Genomic DNA, 18,283 nt, shown 5'->3' with positions numbered 1-18,283 from the left:
TAAATAGGGGGAGGAGTGAAGGGGAAAGGGGTTCAGCCTTCTTGGCACTTCGTATTCTCTGGAAATTGCTGAGGAAAATTGTTTTCGTGAAGAAAATCCAAGCCGAGGCGCTTCCATAATGTTTCCGTGGGTAATTATGCGAAGATTTTCAACCGTTCTTCAACATTCATCGTTCGTTCTTCGTTTTCTTCGGTCTTCAACTAGTAAGTACCCCAAAACCGAGCTTTTCAATTCATTCTATGTATCCGTGGTGGTCCCCATTTGTTTCATGTACTTTTATTCTCGTTTTCATTTACTTTCCGTACCCCCTTTTAACGTGCTTCAGTCATCTATTTAAGTCATTTCTCGCCTAATCAAAAAATAAAATAAATTTTCACCGATCATTTGATTTGTAATATCCGTTAATTTCTCTTAAAATGAATTCCGATCGTTCGGTCGTGCCGTAACCACGTTGGAAATAAAAAAAAAGAAGTAAAATAATAATATAATAATAAAAAATAACCTTTTAGTAAATGAAGCGAAAAAATCAATCGGACGTTTTCTCTTTGGGATTTCTCATTCTTAATCGAATTGACTAATAACTAAAGTGAAACTAAGGTTAAAATCAACTCGCCTAGTCAAGCTCGTCCACAAAAAGTCACTAAAAAAGGGTTTGAAAGTTTATCATCTCAGTTTTCCTTATCAAGTAAAATGGATCATTTTTAAGGTCCAACGCCTTAAAATGATCACCTTTTAAGTAAAAAGAATCGCTTGATGCACTCTTAAGAAATAACTACGTAGATCTAATTTCCTCTTCGATAGAGGGTACGTAGGAGCAAAAGCCCCGCTTTTGTCGACCTCAAAAAATAAAAAGAAATAAAGTTAAGGTAACACAATTTCCACAATTCTAAAAAATAGGTTGTTGTCTTTTGAGACAAACGTGAGATGTGCTAATACCTTCCTCAAACGTAAATACAACTTCCGAACTTAGAATTTTCGTTTTGACCGGTTTCCTTCGGTTTTTTCGACGTTTTCCACAAATAAACGTTGGTGGCGACTCCGTGCATCTTTCCTCCTTTGGAAAGCGCACCCGTGAGCCTCGCCTCGCACGCCCGCCAAAGGGCATGTTGCGACAATGACGTTCATAGAAAGGAGGTAAAAGTAATGTGAAAAAAGGGAGGCGTATCGGGTATAATTTGAGATAAAACACAGGGGGTTGCGAATGTAACAAAGATGTTAGGATAATTTCGTCTGCTCACATATTTCAATTGATATTAATTAACGACATTAAGAGAAGGATGATAAAAATGATATAAAAAAAAATAAAGATACCAGAAACACAACGAGGATAATTTAGTCATTATATAAACGTCCATACTATTCCTCTAATTAAATTCTCAAGTCCACCTTTTGCTTTAGAAAAAAAATGAATACACTAATTATTGTCTTTTATTTCTACTCGATCGGCAACTAGTATTAACAAGAACTTAGACTTGAGAGCATATTCAATGCAAGACTAGGGCACAGTTAGGACGATTGCATATCTATTCACTATTAAAGAGCAATTAATTATGGCACTCACTATGGTTGGGGGTTGCTTAGATTGCAGACGGTGGTGGACACGGTTGCACATGGGCATTAAATTTTAAATAGAAAAGTATTAATCTGGTGTAGGAGTAAAATTTGACCATGCATTTTTTTATTACAAATTTACAATTAACAAATATCACACTAATAGTTTAGTTGTGTGCAAATGGTTACCTGAATTCATTGTTTTATATTAATTGAAATCATTATTTAAAGATTGACATAAAAAATTATTATATTAAAATTAAGAAGAATAATAAAATATAAAACAACAATATAATAAATTTGTTGGTCAAAATATAATTATCTATATTTATGATTATCATTTCTCACAATAAAAGTACAGTATTCTCTTTTGATATGCTTCTTTCTTCAATAATTATATTAAATTTGACGATTTAACATACTCCTTTAATTATATATCATATGTTATTTAAAAAAAGAAACATAATTTATAAATAAAAAAATTAGATGAGAATTATAATTAAAACACATTGTCAATTTTAATATAATAATTATATATAATAAAATATTCTCGATCTTACAATATTTTCGAATTTTATTTTGATAAGTGAAATGAAATAATTTAGTTTTTGTTAATGTAGTGTTGGAAGAAAATATTTCTGCTAAATAACTTTTTTTTTCTGGTAAGAAATCTAGAAGACAAAATTGAGGATTTAGGAAAGGATAACCTTTGTGATGTGGACACATGGCTGACTATCGTAAACACATTACAGCAGTGCGAAACCGAGTTTCCGGTCAATGGAAAAGACATCGTTGAAATCTGCAACCGAAGAAAGAGAGTAGAAAATCACACTCTATGCTCAACATTAAATATTGTAGAATGACTTGATTATTTATTAAGGTTATATTAAGTAAAATAAGTTAAAAAATAATTGAAAGTTAAAAAATTAATTAAAAACTGAAAAATTAATTTAATAGGTGAAAGTTAGAAGTTGATCATCGGAAAATAAAAATTAGTTTACTAAATTGAAATAACTTGAAAAATATAAAATAATAGTTAAATAATAAAATTATAAATCATGATTTATTTAAAAGAAAATGAATGAATATATTAAAGATAAATTAAAAAAAAATATAAAAATCATGATTTATTTTAGAAAAATAGAAAAAAGGAAATGATTAAATATATTGAAAATAAAAAAATATATAAAATTTAGAAGTTAGAAACTAGTATTATAAAAAATATTAAAAACTACTAAAAAAACTTATTTATCAAATATTTAATTAAACTTTTCAACTATTAAAAAAAACTATAAACTATATGTTCGAGATATCTTACCGAATATAACCTAGCCTCTCACTTTATTTATTTAGTTTAATTCCATCTTACTATTAAAAAATATTTAATTTAATCTTTTCATTTTTTAAAAAATAATATAATTTAATCTCTTAATTTTTAAAAAATATATAATTTGATATTTTTTTCCCATCATAAATTCTAATGATGCTAGGTTCATTAGTAGGAAAATAATTAAATTATGTCATTTTAAAAAATTAAAAAGAATATTTTAAAAATTATGTGATCAAATAGAAATGCCTATTAGTAATAAGTCGAGAATTGAATAAAATAAGTAATAATGAGACCAGATAAATAATTAATTCTATTAGAATACAAGAGTATTACTATAAAGTATAATTAATCGTAAGATATAATGTTGAATATATTGATTTTCAATTGATAAAGAATACAAGAGTATATAGTATAAATTAATCCTAAGATATAATGTTGAATATATTAATTTTTAATTGATAAAATTTATATTCATAGTTTCTAATATATATATTTAGCCAATCCTAGTCGACGTAATTATTACGTTTGAAAGATTACTTTTATAGTCGGATTATTTTTAACTACTCATTTTAAATATAGATTTTTATTGTATGACGTGGATATAAATATATATATATATATATATATATATATATATATATATATATATATTTAAATTGTAATTATTTACATTAAATATAAGCACGCCGCCGCCGCCGCCTGCGACTAGCCGCCATAGTTTATTTTTTATTTGTGCTACTCGTGTTAATGTTATTATGGATTTGTTGCTTTACACTATTCATGGCCAAATACAGTGTCTGTTTATTTTAAAATCTTATATGATTTTTAAATTTAAAGAAAAATGATTATACATTTAATATAATAATTTTTTTATAGAATCATTTAATTATAATTTATATATAATAAATTTATTAATTTTTAAAATAATTATTTTAAATAATTTAAACAATGTTATGTAATTAAATGATAATATCAAATTTAATATACTATCAATACATAAATGATAAAAATTTATGATAATTTTTTCCGGTAACATTTTAAATTGTCTACTTGCATTAATTTATACTACAAATCTTATATTAAAAAAATGTAATATAATATGTGAAGTTAATTTTGTTTGTAAACCATAGTTAATCATAATTAATAAAGCAGTCTTTATCCAAGAGAGTGTATTTCCATCTTTCAATTTTTTCTCTTCACAAACTTTGATATGCATTGCCATGTCCATACGTAGTCAAAATCTGACCCCGGAAATGTTGAATGAGTGCTACGCTTGCATTTGTTTTATTTTTTTGATGGTATAAAGTAGTTTTGATGAAAGTGATGATTAATTTTTGGGGACTTTGAGTGTATTAAATATATTTTTGTGTTAACATCATTTATTCAATAATAAAAAACCAATCAAGATTTAAATTTTAAATTACTTAATTAAAAGACTTAAATTATTATCATCTGTATCAAATGTTGTGGGTGCAACTTGGTCAGCTCATCAAAGGCACTATTCTATTTTTAATTATTTTTTGGTTGAACATAAAATTGAGTAATTGACGACTCTGTCTCTTCTGCTAACTGTGGCATTGCCGTGGACATTTTCTTCTTAGCTAAATAAGATAAACACTTCCAATTTTGAGACTTTTCCTTCGCACCCTTTTGCATCTTTTAGTGTTTTTTCTTTATGAGTTTTGCTGGTTTTGGTCCAACAACATAGTGTTTTCATCATGGGAAACGCTTGTGCAAAAGGAAAACCAGTTGCTCATGTCTCTTCCTCCAATTTTTCTGGTTAGTTTCTCTTCATTTTAATCATCTTTATGGGGGGTCCTTTCTTTTATTTTTCTTTTTATTTTTTATTTTTCATGCCACTATGTGTGTTTCCCTTCAATTGTGCACTAATCATGCAACCTGGTTTAAGTTAGACTTTTTGCTGGCTATGTTATATGATGAGTGTTTTCACTTTTTCTCTTTAGTTTCTGAAGGTTATAACTGTTGCCCATGTATGTGTTGTTTAATCCTTTGTCTGAAAGATGAAGATTCTGAGGCTAATTTGCATTCAGGTTGCAAAGAACGTTGAACAATTTTGCATTTTTGGAGATACTTTTTACCTGGAAATAATTAAACTCACTTCCATTTGCTTTCTTGTCAAGAGTAAGGCATCATCAATGGATATCTGTTTATTAAATGTTTAGATGAAGTCAAGGGAAGTCAAACTTAAGACAAATTAGTGGAGCCATTTGTGTCAAACATTTCTGTGATATTGTTAAAGCTTGCAAATTATAAGCACTAGCATTGCCCCAGAACTTCTAATCATATTTGCCCAAGATTTCTTTGCTGATTTTAAAATTACCAAGTTTCCTAGCACAGTTATGTTACAGGATTTTAGAAAGTTAATCTCAATAGTGGCATTGAACTTGCTTTTCTTCTAATTTCAGGAGGTAAGAAGCATGCAAGTAGGCCAAAGCAGTATTCAAATTCTTCTGAACAACTATCTGCTCCAATAACTTCAGAATTAAATGTTCCCAAATCCTTCTCCAGTAACCTAAAATCCTTCAGCTTGAATGATCTTAAAGAGGCCACTAAGAACTTCCGGCAAGAAAATTTAATTGGAGAGGGAGGATTCGGGCGCGTCTTCAAAGGATGGATCGATGAGAACACATATGGTCCCACCAAACCAGGCACTGGAATTGTAGTGGCCATTAAAAACCTAAAGCCAGAAAGCTTCCAAGGCCACAAGGAATGGCTTGTATGTGTAACAAGAATCATGAGCCAAAGCTTTCAATTTTTGGTCTTGCTTTCTTGCTACTGATGACTGATTTTACTATCTTTTTGCTGGCAGCAAGAAGTGAATTATCTTGGACAGCTTCAGCATGAAAATTTGGTGAAACTTATTGGCTATTGCTTGGAAGGTAAAAACAGGCTTCTGGTTTATGAGTTCATGCAAAAAGGAAGTTTGGAGAATCATTTATTCAGGAGTAAGTACATTTCACTCTAAGCATATTTGTTCTCTCAGATTTGCTTCTTCCCTTCTCTATCAGTTTCTGATATTTGAGTAGTTTTTGTACGGAGGGAAAGAGTATAATAAAGACTTTTTTAATTAATTACATGATTGTGTGTACACATTTCAGGGATAACTGCAAATGTTCTTTATGCTTTTCAAAGGATGAATATTGTGATTATTTATTTGGTTATGTGATTTTTATTCCCAACATTGATTTTGTTTTAAATATTTTAGAAGGCTTAATGTCACTTTCGATCCATTATGTTTCGCAGTTGTTTCTCACTGGTACATTAAGTTTAAAAAGTGTCATTCTGGTCCTTCAAATTTTTACAATGCTGCATTTTAAAAATTTAAAGTACCAAAATGAGGCATTTTAAAAACTTAAAGGACCAGAGTGAACCATTTTAAACTTAATGTACCAGAGTGAAACAACTATGAAACATAATTAACCAAAAGTGACATTAAGCTATTTTAGAATACTAATTTGAACAGAACCATGATTGCTATTTATTCATCATATTCATACCTAAAGTTTTTTTTTTTTTCTGTTTCTGCAGAAGGTGTTCAACCTATGGCTTGGGTTACAAGGGTCAACATTGCAATTGGTGTAGCAAGAGGATTAACACTCTTACATTCCCTGGATCAAAATGTTATCTTTCGTGATTTAAAGGCTTCCAACATCCTACTTGATTCGGTATGTGACATTAAAAGTTTGGTTTGTCATTTTGTAACAACTAGTTCATGTGTGAATTTCCATTCTGAAAGAGTAGCCTAATGTATATGCAGGACTTCAATGCAAAGCTTTCAGATTTCGGCTTGGCAAGAGACGGTCCCACTGGAGATAATACTCACGTTTCAACTAGAGTTTTAGGAACTCAAGGGTATGCTGCACCAGAGTATGTTGCTACAGGTATAGTTCCTTTGTCTTGATCAAAGTGTTGAGATCTAAATTTAGCCCCAACTAGTTGTTTTTTAGTTAAAATTGTTTCCAATATATCTTTCTATTGTTTTGACTTATGTTTTTCTTCTAGATACTAATTCATAAAAAAAATTCCATAATTCACTTGGATGTCATTTATTTATTCTCCTTTTACTTCTAGTTGTTCTGTTCCAGGAAGAAAAAATAATACTAGTAATAAACTAGGTTGTTCCATGCTTCTTGTTAACATTATCACCTAGGTATGCTGGTAGCTTAAAACTGCCACAGAAATCATTTTCAGAATTGCTGGTTATGCAGTTTAACTGAAATATATAGGAACTGGAAGAGCATATTTGCTATACAATTCCAAAATATTCATGAACCAACTATGCTGAAAGCTTAAACTGTTCGGTTTCACACATGAATATTGTTACATATCTAACATGGCCCTTCATGTCCTTGGGCTTAAAATGTGTGTAGGATGTGTTAGAAATGCAAGGGGGTAAAACATCCGAGAGATCTCCATTAATAGGCATGAGTCAACCACATAAATGAATTTGACATTATATCTAACCCAATGCCTTAAAACATTAGGTATGAGTCCTTTGTATTTATATGTTGCTCAAAATGTGTTCATCTCTGTCTAATGTGAGACTTATTCCTCACACTTACATTCCAACAAATGCACAGCCCCACCCACCTTGTGCAGAAATTAAATCTTCTATTAAAAGAATGGCGACAGCAAGTATTGAATTGTTGACCACTTAGTCATAGAGACTTTGATATTATGCCATGAAACAACTACATCAAAAGCTTAACCTGTTAGGTGAAAGACACATGAAAGGTTTTATAGAATAACTCTAGCAAAATTGTTCTGGTATCCTTTTAGTAACTCTAATTGAACCTCTTATCAGTTCAATCACAAGTTTAGTTTCGACTTTTGTAATCCACCAGAGCAGGCAATAGTTTTTTTTATCCATAGGAATTGAACACAGTACCAAGAGGTTTACAACACTCACACACTGCTCAACTAGAATAGGCAATAGTTTTTTTTATCTGTAGGAATTGAACACAGTACCAGGAGGTTTACAACAATCACACAAACTGCTCAATCAGAACAGGCAATAGTAGTTCTATTACTTATAGATTTCCATTTGCAATTATGTCATGTGCATATATATATATATATAATATATTAATAAAAAAAAATTATCATCTATTTGCTTATCTCTAAGTTGGATTTCAAATGAACAACAGGTCATTTGACCCCAAGGAGTGATGTATACAGCTATGGTGTAGTCTTGTTAGAGTTACTAACTGGAAGGCGCGCGGTGGAAGACGATAGACCTGGATTTTCAGAGGAAACCCTGGTGGATTGGGCAAAGCCATTCTTGAGTGATAACAGAAGAGTTTTGAGAATAATGGATACAAAGTTGGGGGGTCAATACTCCAAGAAAGGAGCACAAGCTGCAGCTGCACTTGCATTGCAGTGCCTCAACATAGACCCAAAATTTAGACCACCTATGGTGGAAGTTCTAGCAGCATTGGAAGCACTTAATTCCTCAAATTCATTTACAAGGACACCAAAACATGAGAGTCATGCAACCAAACAATCTGGTGGCCCTTCACAAAAGTAAAATGGAAATGCAAAGTATATATGAGCTACTTACTTGGCTTGTTCTCATTCACTTTTTGGGTGAATACTTCTATATCCATCCATAAAGATAAGAACAAAAGAATACTATATATGTTATACCAACAAATGATTTGTTCTTTCATTTCTTTGCCTATGAAGAATTGCCATCTTTGCAGGTTACTGAATGTACAGTATTATTACATTGTGATAGCAGCTATAGACCCTTATTACATTGTATGATTTTTTTTAGCTTTTAGGATGGCTATTGTTACATATACAAATTTTGAAAAAAAATAATATTAAAAGTTAATAATGGATATGTTTAAGTGGGTATTTATCTTCTTAAGATATATCTGCTTTAGCTAGCTTTACGCTTCAAAGTTTGGACTAATTGTATATCAATCTTTAGGAATACTAATTATTGTGTATGGAAGAGTGACAACTAGCAACTCAAAATCACAACATAACGAGGTTTTTGTATCCATTGTAGTTATTTTAAAACTCTTAATTCAAATTATTTCATCATTTAATTTATTATTGAATATTTTTTTTCTTAAACGGTCTATATCTTGTATACTTTTCTTTTTTTTAGAGAATCTTGCATACTTTTCTTAAATGGTGTATATCTTACACTATTGAAGTATTGTTTACATTAAGCAGGAAATTGGACCTAAACTTAACGGGATTTAAAAAAAAAATCCACGATGGAAGGAGTATAACCCACCCACTATATTAATGAGTTTGGGTCCGAGTATTGACACGAGTGCAGAAGGAATACTTTAAATATCAAACCAGACTCAAACTTGCACATATTTAATATATTACTTTTAAAATAAAAAATTACCCACACACAGATCAAAGAAATTTTCCAAGGAATTAAACTCTTAACAAGTTTAAGTAACTAAACTATCTATCAACTATGTTAAATTGTATTAATAAAAGAAAATAATCTTATACTTATATTCCTACATCTTTACTGTCATAACTAACAAATTTCATTTTAATAACTTAATCTTTTTTTGTTCAAGCATTGACAAATTTCATTTTAATAACTTAATCTTTTGTTGTTCAAGCATTGACACATTTTCTACTTGTGTGTGCTTTTGGAGTGCGAGACACGTATGTTATCACGTTTCACTTGCTATATAATTTCTAATGATCCTTAAGCCATGTGTGGTTAGTGGTAACTACCCTTTCAAGTTATCCTCAACGTCATGCTTTTGTTGATATACAACTTCTGATGTTTGTACATTGACGCAAAAAATATGATTGTCTTTTTGGCTTCTGAATAACTCTCCTTTTAGTAGTCTTGCTTATGATAGTAGAAACTATGTCATAGAAAGCTTCCATTGTAGGCCTAATCTTTCACACATGTGCTATGAATTTGAATATGTCATGTAAGAACACTCCAAGCATCCATTAGTAACTAAGTTTAGTCACTTTGGTTTTGATTCATGGTGGTTTGTCATCATTAAAAGATTTAACTTCTAGAGGACTTTGTCTCAGCATAAATGATTGTAAGGTCATTTGTGTGTTGGTTTAGAGGAGGAGGAGGGATCACTCCATACACCTTTTGTTTTCTAGAGATAGATGGAAAAGAGGGATTCGTCATGGATGTGCATATGGATTGACACTGCCAATGGTGCTTGGTCCCACAACATTTATATGGAGCATGGCATTTTTGTGGGATGGGTTAGAGTTGGTTTCATGATGGTAGTGTATAGATTGTTTCCTCGCCCGATTTATCTTCAATTTTCCATGAATTTATATTAGGATGAGGCACCTAGTTACCATTGTGATATAGACACACCTCCTTCATCACCTAGGAGTTCTTTTGGGGATTATGAGATGATTGAAGCTGAATATGCAAACATATCATGTCCTTCGTATCTTCATCATCATCTGTTTGTTATGTTTGTGTGACACATTAGAGGATGAGGATACTAAAGAGGACCTAATACTGGAAGACTCTAAAGAAGATCCCGAGGAAGATCTAGAAGAAGATCTTAAGCACGACCCCGAGGAGGATCCTTCTAAGGGTTCCCCTTAGGATAACCTTAGGGTTTAGATGTACAATATTAGTCTATGACGTAAACTGTACTTGGATAGCTACTTTAACACTACTGAAAAAATGACATTTAAGATCTTTTAACGACAATAGACATGGGAACAAAACCCGTAGTTGTGGGTATCAACCCGAACCCAACTCGACTTTGATGGGGAATACCCGAGTTGACTGGATACGGGTTCAGGTTCGGGTTTTACTCGATAAACAAAAGCAGGAACGGGTACGGGTTTGGGATTACTGATATTTGCCTCTACCTCGACCCCAAACCCGATCAGCCACTTAAGAAATAACATAAAAAAAAGTAAAAACCCTACATATATATATTAGAAACATAATTCTTAAAACCTAAACCTTCCTCACTCTAAAATTTGCGGCATTGTGCTTCCTGAGGCTAAGCCTTCCTCACTCGTCTCTCTACCTCTCTCACTCTAAAATCGTTGTCCCTTCCATCACTGGTGCGTCAAAGGTCGAAGCCTCCCTTCTGTTCTCAGTCACCATCACGACGAAGTCCTCCTTTCTGTCACCGGTGCGACTGATATGTGCCAAATTTGAGTTGTTTTTGGGATTAAATTGTTAGCACTTATCCTTTGATTGTAATAGTTTTGTTCCAAACTACCATTGAATCTAGATGTTTATATATATTGTATAGTTACTAATATTGTTGCTTGAATATGAAAGATTCATCGATGATTCTATAGGTTTTTCATGGTTTTTTGATGAATCCAGAAACAAAGCTTTAAGGAAGGTCAAAACGGTCATTTCATGGAGATTTTTGGCCTTAAATTCGCCTAGGCTAGCATCTAGCTCGCCTGGGCTAAAGAGGAAACTTCACCTATAAGCGAGCCACTCGCCTGGGCGAACTGATTACTTCAGGCTTAAGTCACAAACTCGCCTGGGCGAGTTTCCCCTGCACTAGATGGATTTTCTTATAAATAGCCATGTAGGGGAAGAGAAATAATTCATTCAGCAACAACAAAATCAATAGAAAAATGTAGAAGAAGAGGAAAAGTGGAGCTGAGGCTGGAGAGTTGTGATCGTGGATCACTTCTTTCATCATTTCTCTTGTTAGGCTTGTGCTCTGGACAATGATCGGTTAGTTTTTCTTAACGATTAGATATAATCTTTATACCCTTATCTATCCCTTTTGATATTGTATATGTATTAATCTTTTCTACTCATTATTGGTAATTTCATTATACTTGTAATGTTTGATTCTATTTGATCACTAGTGTCATGAAATTGGATTCTAAGTGAGACTAGAAAGTAATCTTAGATTTTGAACTGAATGATTTTACTCTTTATGTTACGTTGCTAAGAATAGAGCATAACATTTTGATTCCAAAAACATGAGAATATAATTGTAATGTTGGGATATTTACTGCATATGCGAGGGATCAATATTTAGTAAATATTCTTAGGTTCTAAGTGCGATGAATCGATTTGGGATAACTATGTGTGCATTAGTAATGTTAGAAAGTGATTTATACATGTTAATCTTATTAGGCTACTAAGGGTATGAATGATGAAATCCAATCCTATGTTTTCTTGAATTAATTTAAATTGTTTTCGCAATTTCCATATTTTCGACGCACTAAATTTCGTATTCCGTATTTCCGTTATTTCCATAAATTCATTATTTTCACTATTCTTTTACTTTCAGTTATCTTTAGTTAGTTAAAACAAAACCAATTGACTTTCGATTGAATTTAGACATAACTATTAAACTGATAATCTTTATTTGAATGAATTAAGTAACTCAAGTCCCTGTGGAGATGAACTCTTTTATAAATGTGAAACCTACAACGACAATTGGTACGCTTGCCAAAAGTCTTAACAAGTTTCTGGCACCGTTGCTGGGGACCTGAGTCATCCATTTAGTTCTTTCGGATTTAAACGTTCAGTTTGATATGCTAATTTCCTTTGTAAATTTCTTTTGATTTTTGCATAAATTTCCTATCTTATTTTTTCTTTCCTTTGTACTTATTGCTTTCATTTTAAAAAACTTGAATAAATTTTCTCTTACTTTTATTTTTCACTAACCTTGGTGCTTACGGGTTATTGTAGTATGTTCTTTTTTCCTTTAGCGAGGTAAAGCGCCAGTGGATTCAACGATGTTTGATCTAGAAATTATCAAGACTGAAAGGAGAATAGGAAGAAAAAGAAACAAGCAACTCCTAAAACACTGGGTTTGTCTTTTTCTTCTGATTATCTTTCAACTGATAAGCCACTTGTAGAAAATAACATGGCTAAAAGAGGAGAAGGAAATATACCACCAAGGAGGACGTTGGGTGACTATGCTTATCAACAAGGACCAAAACATTACAATAGCATAGTCATTCCTTCTTTCAACAATAAGGTCATGGAATTAAAGCCAGCACTACTTAGTCTAATTGGCTTACATCCCTTTGGTGGAATGGATCATAAGGATCCATACACACATTTGTCTACCTTCATGGAACTATGCAGTACTATGGGAGCTTCTGATAAAGATGCTAAAGCTGCCTACCTCAGAGCGTTTCCATTTTCATTAGCAGGTAAGGTAAAAACATGGCTCCAATCACATCCAAATAAAAGCGTCAACACTTGGGAAGAGGTGGAGGAGAAATTCATAGCAATGTTCTTTCCTCCTTCAAGATTTATCAGTGCAAAATCCGCCATCGTGACTTTCTCCCAAGGATCTAATGAACCTTTCTATGAGACATGGGAAAGATTCAAAGCTTTGTTGCAAACGTGCCCAAACCATAACTTTAATGATGCTGCATAGCTGCATATCTTCTATAGTGATTTGAAACCTCAAACCAAGATGATCCTTGATGCCTCAGCTGGAGGCACTATGCTGTCCAAGAGTCCAGAGGAAGGCATAGTAATCATTGACTCCATAGCAGCCAATGATTATCAAAGTCATTCACGATGGAGCTCCGACTCAAAGAAAAGGTATAATGGAACTGGACACTCAAAATGCAATTCTAGCACAAAATAAACTCTTGACTCAACAATTAAGGCCTTAACAAAGCATATTGGCCAACTTCCTCAGCAATATTACCAAGGTGGACCACCGAAAACACAACAAACTCACCAAGTTCAACAAATTTTGAGATGTGATTTTTTGGAGGTAACCATCAAAATGGCCGTTGTTTAGCATCCGGTGATGGACAACAAGAAGAGGAGATCCATTATTTGTAGAACCAACCATACCTCAACAAAACTTTGAAGGAAGCTACCAAGGCTATAGGGATGGCTCTGGTTCAAATCAGCCTTATGGATGGAGACCACATAATAATGCATACTCTGGTCTAAATAACACTTCTTCTTCAGGTCCTTCTAACAACTCTTATGGAGGTTCTTCAAATAAGGTTCCACAACAACAACAAGCTCAACTAGACAGATTGTCCAAGATGGAAGATACCTTAAACCAATTTATGCAGGTATCCATCTCAAACCAAAAGAACATTGATGCTTCTATTAAAAATCTAGAGGTTCAGGTGGGACAACTGGAGAAACAAATGTATGAGCACGAAAGTGGATCCTTCTCAGCAACCATAGAGGTCAACCCAAGAGAACAGTGTAAGGCAGTTACAACTAGGAGGGGGACAGTGGTTGGTTTGAAGGAAAAAAATGAGTTTAGTGAGAACAAGACAAATGAAGGAGTTGAGAAAACAAGTGATGAAAAAGAAGTAGTTGAAAAAAAGCAAAAAAATGAATTATTAGCTAAAGAGAAGGAAGTAGAGAAGCAGGAATTGCCAGCATCTAACAAAGGAAAATTTGTACTTGATCATCTGCCAATTGAACATCTTCCTTATCCAAACACACCATCAAAAAAGGATAAGGAAAAGCAGTACTCACATTTTTTAGATATCTTTAAAAAAACTATAGATTAACATTCCCTTTTCAGAAGCATTAAAGCAAATGCCAACATATGCCAAATTCATGAAAGAATTGATTACAAAGAAAAGGAGAATCACAGATGATGAAACAATAGAGCTGGAAGCAGGATGCAGTGCAATCATCCAAAAATCTATTTCGGAAAAATCACGAGATCCCGGTAGTTTCACAATTCTTGTGACTATTGGGAAATTATCGGTGGGCAGGGTACTTATTGATTTAGGTGCAAGAATCAACCTCATGCTCTTATCCATGATCAAATGCATCAGAGAAGTTGAAATTAGACCCACAAGGATGGCATTGCAACTAGCTGACAGAACTATCAAGCATCCTTATGGTATTATTGAAGATGTGTTAGTAAAAGTCAACAAATTTCTCTTTCCAGCCGACTTCGTGGTGATGGACATGGATGAAGACAATGAATTTCCATTAATTCTTGGCAGACCTTTTATGAAGACTGTCAAAATAATGATTGATGTAGATGATGAAAAACTCACTGTTAGAGTCCAAAGTGAGGAAGTCCAATTTAATGTCTTCAAGGCCATGAAGCACCCAAAAGATAAAGGGGAGTGTTTTCGAATGGATGTCTTGGATGAGATAATTTTTTACTCTAAAAAGTATACTCAAAGAAAAGATGGGTTAGAAAAAACATTGACTGAAGCGTTTAAGGAGATAAGTGAAGTTGAAGCAAAGAAAAATTTAGAATGTCTCCAACATCTAGATGCCTTCAGAGAAAGTCCTTACAACCAATCTCTCTTTGAAGAAATAAAAGGAGAGAAGCCAAAGAAAGAATCAAAAGAATTGAAAGCCTTACCTCCACACTTGAAATATGTTTTTCTTGCAGATAATTCATAGAAACCAGTCATCCTCAATTCAAATCTCTCTGAAAAAGAAGGAGAAAGATTGGTGGAAATTTTGCAAGACAACATAGGAGCAATTGGCTGGACCTTATCATACCTCACATGTATTAGTCCTTCTTATTGTATGCATAGAATTTCTATGGAAGAGGATTATAAACCTGTAGCTTAGCCACAAAGACGCCTCAACCCAACAATGAAAGAAGTGGTAAGAAAAGAGGTAGTCAAACTATTAGAAGCAGGAATGATATATCCTATATTTGATAGCCAGTGGGTAAGTCCAGTACAAGTAGTTCCTAAAAAGAGGGGAATGACTGTTATAAAAATGAAAAAAAAATGAGCTGATACCAAACTCATACTATTACGAGTTGGAGAATGTGTACTGGTTACAGGAAGCTCAACAAAGCCACCAGAAAAGATCATTTTCCATTACCATTTATGGATTAGATGCTGGAGAAGCTAGCAGGGCAACAATATTATTGCTTTCTTGACAAATGTTCAGGATATAATCAAATCATTGTTGATCTTGAACATCAAGAAAAGACAACCTTTACCTGCCCCTTCGATGTTTTTGCTTACAGAAAGATGTCCTTCGGTCTGTGTAACGCTTTTGCAACATTCCAACGGTGCGTGCTTTCTATTTTTTCTGATCTCATAGAAAAAAGTATTAAAGTATTTATGGACGACTTTTCTATTTTTGGCTCTTCTTTTGATAAATGTCTGTCTAATCTTAACATTGTACTAAAGTGCTGTGTTGAAATAAACCTGGTAGTCAACTGGGAGAAATGTCACTTCATGGTGACTGAAGGCATTGTGCTAGGTCATAAAATCTCAGTGCATGGCATTAAGGTCAACAAAGCTAAAGTGGAAGTCATTGAAAAATTATCACCACCAACAAATGCCAAAGGCATCAGAAGTTTTCTGGGACAAGCCAGATTCTATAGGCGTTTTATCAAAGATTTTAAAAAATTGCCAAACCTTTGAGCAATCTTCTAAATAAAGAAGTTTTATTTCATTTTGATAAATCATGTCATGAAGTTTTTCATACTTTGAAACAGAAACTAACCTTTGCTCCCATAATCATTGCTCCAAATTGGGCACTAGATTTTGAAATAATGTGTGATGCAAGTGATTATGCAGTTGAAGTAGTTCTGGGTCAAAGAAAAAATAAATTTTTTCATGTCATACACTATGCAAGCAAGGTTTTAAATGAAGCTCAAATAAATTATGCCATAACTGAGAAAGAATTGCTTGCAATAGTATATGCTTTGGAAAAATTTAGATTTTATTTGATAGGATCTAAAATTATGGTTTTTACTGATCATGTTGCTATAAGATATCTATTAGTTAAAGCTGATTCTAAACCCTGACTTATCCGATGGATTCTATTGTTGTAGGAGTTTGACTTAGAGATCAAGGATAAAAAAGGAAGTCAAAATTATGTAGCTGATCATTTGTCTAGACTGACCATTGATGAGGTGACCACACAAGAATCGAAGATTCAAGAAGAGTTTCCTGACGAAAAGATATTCAACATTTCAATGAGGCCACGGTTTGCTGAGATGGCTAATTTTAAAGCAGTTGGTGCACTCCTTGATGATCTAACCTGGCACTAAAAGAAGAAGTTTTTTAGGGATGCTAAACATTTTGTGTGGGATGATCCTTATCTGTTTAAAGTTGAAGCGGGAAATCTCTTGCGAAGGTGTGTAACTTAGAAGGAGGTAAGAAACATACTGTGGCATTGCCATAGTTCACTTTATGGAGGCTATTATAATGGAGAGAGGACTGTTGTCAAGGTTCTCCAATCAGGTTTTTATTGGCCTACCTTGTGCAAAGATGCTCATAATTATGTCCAAAGGTGTGACAAATGTCAAATAATAGGTGGACTCTCTAGAAGGAATGAAATGCCACTACAAAGTATTCTAGAAGTCAAAGCTTTTGACTGTTGGGGGATAGATTTCATAGGTCCATTTCCTTCATCTTACTCATATGAATATATTTTATTGGTTGTGGACTATGTAATAAAATGGGTGGAAGCACTAGCGGTACAACATGCAGATGCAAAAACTATTATTCACTTCCTAAAAAATAATATCTTCTCAAGGTTTGGCACAACCAGGGTACTAATAAGTGACGGAGGATCTCATTTTTGTAATACACAACTAACAAAAGTCCTCCAACACTACAGTGTCAAACACAAGGTAGCCTCACCTTACCACCCTCAGACCAATGGGAAAGCTGAAGTTTCTAATAGGGAAGTTAAGAAAATTCTAGAAAAAATAGTTGCTCAATCAAGGAAGGATTGGTCCCTGAAACTAGATTAAGATTTGTGGCCATACAGAATAGCCTATAAAGCCCCCACAGGACTTATGTCTTTCCAGTTGGTCTATGGAAAATCTTGTCACCTACCTGTCGAGTTGGAACATAAAGCTTTTTGGGCATTAAAATTTCATAACTTCAACTCAGATACAACTGGTGAACATAGGAAGCTCCAACTCCATGAATTGGAGGAACTGAGGGTTCAAGCTTATGAGAATTCCAAGCTTTATAAGCAAAAAGTAAAAATTTATCATGACAAAAAGCTATCAAAAAGGAATTTTCCGCCTGGTCAATAGGTATTGTTATTTAATTCTCGATTAAGATTGTTTCCAGGTAAGATGAAATCCAAGTGGTTTGGACCATTCATCATCAAAGAATTTATGCCACATGAAGCAGTGATACTAGAGGATCCAACCACCAAAAGGACATGGACTATGAATGGTAGTAGGATCAAACACTACCTAGGTGGAGATTTTGAGAGGATAATCATTGTTGTCCATCTACAAGAGACTTGAACCACAACAAAGATGTTCAGCTAGAAAGACGTTAAAGAAGCGCTCCTAGGAGGCAACCTAGTATTTCTAAACCTTACTTTTTAATTTTCTTTTTGTTAAATTTCATATTTGTGTTATTTAAATATTTTTTGTTTAAAATTATGTCTAAATTTATTTTAGGATTACTTTTTCATAAAAGAAAACACTTATTAAAAAAAAATCAGACCCTTTAACT

The 18,283-nt window shown here is 33.0% G+C and overlaps 2 protein-coding genes across 2 annotated transcripts; both read left to right on the top strand.

Moving 5' to 3' along the window:
* Window positions 1–4,437: 4,437 nt before the first annotated feature.
* LOC114401207 (probable serine/threonine-protein kinase PBL2) lies at window positions 4,438–8,670 on the top strand. The gene is made up of 6 exons (XM_028363671.1): window positions 4,438–4,660; window positions 5,308–5,618; window positions 5,712–5,847; window positions 6,431–6,567; window positions 6,660–6,783; window positions 8,050–8,670. Exons 1-6 carry the CDS (start codon window positions 4,600–4,602, stop codon window positions 8,427–8,429), a joined length of 1,149 nt encoding a protein of 382 aa, XP_028219472.1. The 5' UTR covers window positions 4,438–4,599; the 3' UTR covers window positions 8,430–8,670.
* A 4,068-nt stretch (window positions 8,671–12,738) lies between these two features.
* Window positions 12,739–15,233, top strand: LOC114401853. The gene is made up of 3 exons (XM_028364434.1): window positions 12,739–13,030; window positions 13,812–14,260; window positions 14,370–15,233. The coding sequence occupies exons 1-3, from the start codon at window positions 12,739–12,741 to the stop codon at window positions 15,231–15,233; spliced, it is 1,605 nt and encodes a 534-aa protein (XP_028220235.1).
* The last annotated feature ends 3,050 nt before the right edge of the window (window positions 15,234–18,283 follow it).

This window comes from Glycine soja, chromosome 20 (assembly GCF_004193775.1).
Source record: "Glycine soja cultivar W05 chromosome 20, ASM419377v2, whole genome shotgun sequence".
NCBI classification, from domain to species: Eukaryota; Viridiplantae; Streptophyta; class Magnoliopsida; order Fabales; family Fabaceae; genus Glycine; species Glycine soja.
Note: the sequence above shows the minus strand (reverse complement) of the source record. Positions and strands in the feature narration are given on the sequence as shown.

What these genes read in the sequence shown, in the direction of transcription:
- LOC114401207 (XM_028363671.1), top strand. Translation starts at nt 4,600, where the DNA reads ATGGGAAACGCTTGTGCAAAAGGAAAACCAGTTGCTCATGTCTCTTCC. An exon ending in AAGGCCACAAGGAATGGCTT is followed by an intron (nt 5,619 to 5,711) that starts GTATGTGTAACA and finishes TTTTGCTGGCAG; the next exon opens with CAAGAAGTGAATTATCTTGG. An exon ending in CCAACATCCTACTTGATTCG is followed by an intron (nt 6,568 to 6,659) that starts GTATGTGACATT and finishes ATGTATATGCAG; the next exon opens with GACTTCAATGCAAAGCTTTC.
- LOC114401853 (XM_028364434.1), top strand. Translation starts at nt 12,739, where the DNA reads ATGGCTAAAAGAGGAGAAGGAAATATACCACCAAGGAGGACGTTGGGT. An exon ending in GTTTCCATTTTCATTAGCAG is followed by an intron (nt 13,031 to 13,811) that starts GTAAGGTAAAAA and finishes CTTCTTCTTCAG; the next exon opens with GTCCTTCTAACAACTCTTAT. An exon ending in CATCTAACAAAGGAAAATTT is followed by an intron (nt 14,261 to 14,369) that starts GTACTTGATCAT and finishes AAAAAACTATAG; the next exon opens with ATTAACATTCCCTTTTCAGA.